This window comes from Pyxicephalus adspersus, chromosome 5 (genome assembly GCF_032062135.1).
Source record: "Pyxicephalus adspersus chromosome 5, UCB_Pads_2.0, whole genome shotgun sequence".
Taxonomy (NCBI): Eukaryota; Metazoa; Chordata; class Amphibia; order Anura; family Pyxicephalidae; genus Pyxicephalus; species Pyxicephalus adspersus.
Genome location: NC_092862.1, coordinates 123,360,330 through 123,366,329, shown reverse-complemented (window position 1 = coordinate 123,366,329; position 6,000 = coordinate 123,360,330). Strand labels below are relative to the sequence as shown.

The 6,000-nt window shown below is 36.3% G+C and overlaps 1 protein-coding gene across 2 annotated transcripts in view; it reads right to left on the bottom strand.

Annotated features, from left to right (window-relative positions):
- Positions 1–322: 322 nt before the first annotated feature.
- Positions 323–6,000, bottom strand: part of DYNC2I1 (dynein 2 intermediate chain 1) — a 45,405-nt gene continuing 39,727 nt past the window's right edge. For both annotated transcript variants that reach the window (XM_072412612.1, XM_072412610.1), the window contains exons 22-23: positions 4,802–5,025; positions 323–3,654 (exon numbers count right to left, since the gene is read on the bottom strand). In XM_072412612.1, coding sequence (XP_072268713.1) covers positions 3,483–3,654; positions 4,802–5,025 — 396 coding nt within the window. In that variant the 3' untranslated portion in view covers positions 323–3,482. The remainder of the gene's footprint in view (positions 3,655–4,801; positions 5,026–6,000) is intronic.

The window sequence follows — 6,000 nt, the reverse complement described above, 5'->3', positions numbered from 1 at the left end:
ACAGAATGACACATGACCCTGAAGAGACTATATGAAATCTATGCGACTTTTTTTTTGATTGCCATACACTAGTCGATCAGTGTGGTGGACAGGTTCCTTTCTCCCCTGTACTGGCAGTCATCAGTGAGTGCTGCAGTGAACTGCAGGGATCTATGTATGAATGCCATTCTCTGCAGCAATCTCTAAGCCCAGTGTGTGTGATGATGGATGGTCGTATGTCCATGACAGCCTAGGTTGAATGATATGGGGTTCCAAGAGGGGAAGTGTCCACCAGGATGGGATGAAGATGTAGAAGGCAGAAATAGAGCAAGGAGATGTTACATAGTGCTTTACAAACTTGTTTAATAACTGGACAAACATTATGAAAAATAAATACATTGTCAGGCCGTACATTTAAACCACAAATAACTTCTTCTACAAACTCCAATTCAAGGATTACTCTATTGGGCTACCATAAAAAGAAGGTGCTCCGAAAGAAAAGATATTATATTCACCTTTTTGGTGGCTTATGTTTTTTTGTCATCTCCTCTTGCACTGTGGCTTTCATCCATTTCTCTGGCATTCAGCATTTCTGGGAATGAAGGGATGTCTATTTTCTCCACTGCATCTGCTTTGGATCCATGGTATGCATATGGGGGGTTTGCCAGAGAAGTAAATATATGAGCTTTTCTCTTGCAAAGGAACAATCTTTTAAGATTTCCTTTTTTTGCTATTCCTAATAGGGAAACTTTAAAGGGTAGGAAAAATTTAAAACAAAGTGAGCCCACCCTCTCCCCCTCAACTTATTTTGTGCAGCTTTTTTTCCACCCAGTGGCCACATGTGCACAATTTGAGAGACTTCCATGGGGCAGGAAGACTGATCAGTTGGTGCATTTATTCAATAGCCTTTCTTTCAAGAGTAAAAAATCCTTTTTTTGTATGCTGCTCATTGTTTCTATACTCTTTATATTATGTACCCATAACCAGATGGTTATCAAGTAACCTCTGGCTTGTGTCATTTTAAGTCAACTGCACAATCATTAGCAATATCTTCTAGATGTATGTTCTAAAGTATTCATGTATTGTTCTAAATAATATGAAATTACTTTCAGTGATTGAACAGAACTTATAAGGCAGCTGTATCCACTGCACTACATGAAATGGAAGATAGTTGGCCAATAAATGAAGATAAACAGGGTACCTACTAGTAAATTACATTGAAGCATGTCGCTTTGTATGTTCTAGTAGGGCTTTAAGAAGAGACATCAAAACAAAAGTACATGTGGGTCTCGTACATATAAGTGCAGATAAAAGGGATTTGTTTTTGATGATTTTATATATTTAATAAATATCATAAAATATATGAATACAACCATTTAAAGTACATCATCTTTCCATTTATGAGTCTAGTTTTATCCTCTTTTAGGCTGGAAAGAGAGAAAACTTTGTGACTTAACAAAGCTCTAATGCATTGCATCTAACACTGGGACCTTGCCGACAACAGGAATGAGCAGACAAAGTGAATGATGTTCTGTGTGTACCTACATTTGCAAAGCTGTATTGCAAAACTTCAGGGGGGAGTTAGGTTTTGTAATGTACTGGACTTTATAGAAGGGGTATCTGTAACACAAAATAGACTGAGCAGAATTAGAAGTCATAGGGCCCGTTTTAATAGTGCAGAGATTTTTCAACTTTTGATGGCTGTGAACAACTAGTCAGTTATAAAACAAATAAAATAAAATAATGAATTTACAGCAAGACCCATAGATTTAATTATCTTTTGCTCAAATTTACACACATTTGTGGACTGCCCAGTTTAAAATAATTGCAGACTGACATCATTATAACCACCAGGGGTGTGGAGGCACAAGAATCCTCTACAGTGAACATCACACAGGATGAACAATATATTTGTTATATTCCCCATACACTGACAATTTGCCCTGCTCAAGACAACTGTTTTAGACTGCATACAACCCTGTTTACCATGGATTAATTTTATGCAAAATCAGAACAAAATATAGGCATTTCAGCACGGGTTTCGGATACCTGCGCAGTGGGAGGACAGTAGAGGTAGCCATACCAGAACTTCATGCAAACTCTGTGAGTGACCACTATATTTGCAATTCAATGCCTAAAAAGATGTTGTCAGATTTCAAATGGAATATTGTTTGGTAATAAGAGATTCAATAGGGAAAGTGACCTAAATTTTCCTGTTTAATCTTTAGCCCATGTGTAGACATCTAAAGTCTGGAAAAGTTTATCCCTGGAGTGATGCAATACTGAAATTTTGGTAGTTTGGATTAAATACTAGTTTTCTGAGATCCACTCTCTTCTTATGAAGCAACACTGCAAGTTCAAGCAACACTGAATAGACAAGAGCTTGTCCTGTAAAATAAACTATTGATGCAGATTAAATTTAATAAAGGGGTCTATTTATAAAGCAGTAAATCTGACATTTATTGAAACATACAATGGTTAATTACTGCCAATAAAACACATAGACTTGGAGGATTCCCCACAAGGGAATGTTTCATTGAATTGTCATATGCACAGCTTTATAAATATATTTTATAGAGTACTAAAGTGGAATGATCTGGAAAGTCAGAGCAATATCATGTCAAAGGTTTGAAAATTATACCAAAAAACAATTGTCCAGTGCAGAGATAAAAAAAAAAATACAAAAAAGTGTTCCCCCAATTTACTCAAGGGATGTAAAGTTCATCAACAAACTAGACAAATATTGCCACGACCAGCATCCAAAGGCTGATTTTCCAAATGGTTATTCAGCCCTACAAGGCCATTAGGTATGTGTGTTAATTTAAAATTTGAAAGTGTATGACTCTCTTGAATATATGGTACAAAACAGAGTTATAATATTCTGGGATTCCAGAAGCACCACCTACCCACCAATCATCCTGGCTTTGCTACCCAACACAGGTTTTGTGAAGCCAAGCGCAGGAGTCAGAACAGAACAGACAAACAAACTTTTTTACCTATATAATTGCAGGTACTTCAACCTTCACTGTCTTAAGTACACAGCATAGAAGTATCACTGACGTGCTGCATTGCTTGTGAGATAAAGTAAATGCAGAAAGCAGCACTGCTTGTGAGCTTTATCCTAAGGACAGAATTACATTTACAGATCTCAGAACGCAGGTGCTGAGATCTAACTGCTGAAGTTACAAGACACACAAGAAGACAGTAAAAGGTTACAGTCCTAAATATGAAGCAGAAAAACAGAGAAGAATTGGATGAGCAAATCCTTTGTATCCCAGAACTGTCAAAAGAAGAAGTCACCTACATCAATCAATGGCCAAGTGCACATAATTATTTGGGTAGCTAAGTGCGAGTACAGAAAAAATAACACTCAATATAAAAATAGATATGAACATTTTCCATTAAACATTTCATTACAATGCAAATAACTATTCATTATATACAAATATATATTTGGTAGAAAAAGATAAGTTGTCCACTGCTGGCACCAGTATTGTATAAAATTAAAGAATATCCTGCAGAATTAACTCAAGTTTTTGTAACTCATTTGGCTGAGACTTTGCCCACTTCTTCTTTATATATTGAACCTCCACTGTTTCAGATGACATGGCTAATGCCAGACCCATAAGATTGTTGTTCTTCTCTGGTTCACCGAAAACGGACATACTCAGTACCCTAAAACACAAAGACAGAACAAAAAAAATGTGGAACAGATATAATTGTCACGTCTGATATCAGAAGTTACTAAAATGTAGGAAACTTTTCAACTTACATAGAACTGTTTATAATGAGTTAAAGTATAACTAAACCAAAACATTTCTTTTAAGTTTGAATGAATTAGTGAATAGTGCAAACTCAAGTTTTTTTCCCACATATTGCTTCACTTTCCCACTAAAATGAGCGAAATCCCCTCCTAATGGTCACTGAAACTTCTCTTTTGATTTATTTTACCAACATCCTTCCAAGGTAGACATTCAAAAATCCTGATACTGCTGCTGAATGCTGTCACGTTTGCTGTAACATCCAGCCCGAGGAAAATAAAAGATGTGAAATGTTTTGGGAAGCTTTTTACAACCAGGGATCCCCCAGAGGTCGCTAGAGGTTCCTTTACCAATGCTTAATTTCTGCCTTTTAGATAAATTACCAATAATTGTTTCAGCTACCTGTATAGGTGCATTCCTATGTAAAGAGCATTCTTCCAAATGACCATCCATGTAAGGAAGTCCTTCTCCCACTGACCATCAATCTAAGGAGCCCATACCTCACTGACCACCATTCTAGTGAACACACCAGTAACTAACAATGCACAATGGGCAGGTCACTCACCAGTGCAAGGAGGCACTCTTACACTGAGTACCGACGTAAAGGAGACTTTTCTATGGGTACAAATGTAAAGAAGCGCAGTAGTAAGGAAGGGTCTCCACTGATTACCAATGTAAATTAATACATTTTTCACAGTCAATGTTTGTTTTCTGACCTTAATTATTTGATTCATTTAATTTACATTCAAGTAACTTTCAAATAGACCACATATGCTTCACTTTTTTTTCCTCTATGGATTTTTATAGCTATTATCAAATGTTAACACTAATGATACATGAGCTATAGATCTAATTATCCGCAGGGGATTCCCTGAGAAAAAGCATAAATTATGTTCAATGCAAATATAGGCTTTTTGTAATATTTTATTTAAAATCAATGATCTGGGGACAGGGTTCTTAAGTTATTTGAGAAAGAAAATAAGGAAAGAAAGATTATTAAAAAAAAGGTTTGATCAAAAACAATAGAAAATATCATATAAAATGTACATTGGTACACTTACTGGTCAGATGTAATGGATTCTTTGGCTACTGGCTGTAAATCGTTTTGTAACAAATCCCACATGTAGATACAGGATGCTGAATCCAGGACAAAAAACATGGTTGGTCTGGTCAACGACCATTGTAATGCAATAATGGACTGGCCACCTGTAGTATCATTCCACTGCATTACTGGATACTCAGCACGCATTGTGTGTAACCGTATACAGCCATCTGAGCATCCCACCTAAAACCGCACAGCAGAAAGAAAATAACTAATATTAACTTTAAAAAAATAAACAGTATAAAAAGATAAACATTATCACCCCTTTTTACTTCACTAAAGCTGGCTTTACATGGGCAAATCAAACATTACCAATTTCTTTAGAATGTGTAAGTGCCTATATAAGTTCCTCCTTATGACCCAGGTTGACCCAGGTATTACAAAATTATGCAAAAGCTAAAAATAGATTGGATTTTTCTTGAAGGTGCTTTTTTTCTTTAACCTGATCTCACCTGCAGTCTATATTGACAGTGCCCCAAGCAGAGGATACATAAATTTTACTTAAAATTCTACTTTAAAACTTCCATATCTTTGACAAACCCTGCTGTCACAGGCAGGTTCCCTTAGACAAATGCAAACTAATCAAAGTCGTTCCGAATAATTAGAAGTTTTCATTAGCACGGTGGCTCAGAGGTTAGCACTCCTGCCTTTGCATCGCTCCCAGGTTCAAATCTCGGCCAGGGCACTACTTGCCTGGAGTTTGCAGGTTTTCCCCCAGTTTTTGCGTTGATTTCCCTTAGGTATTCTGTTTTCCTCCCACATTCCAAAAACATGCAGTTAGGTAAATTAGTTTCCCCCAAAAATTGACCTTAGACTGTATTAAAGATATATTAAAGACATATGACTGAGGTAAGGACATGAGATTGTGATGTCTTTTGAGCTAGTGACATGACTATGGACTTTGTAAAGCACTGTGAAATATGTCGGTAATATATAAATACTGGCTAATAATAATATTAATTAAAACAATGTGCTAGATGAACACAATTGTCTTCGTGGCCTGTTTAACATAAATAAAGAACAGAATTTGTTCATTTTTGTACTACACTTCTGGAAACCTGCTTGCCATTTTAACAACCTCAGCTTTAAAAGTGTGAACAGGTTTTGTTTCCTGATGAGCATAAGTACTGTAAAGTGGCAATCAGAAACTCAATTCAT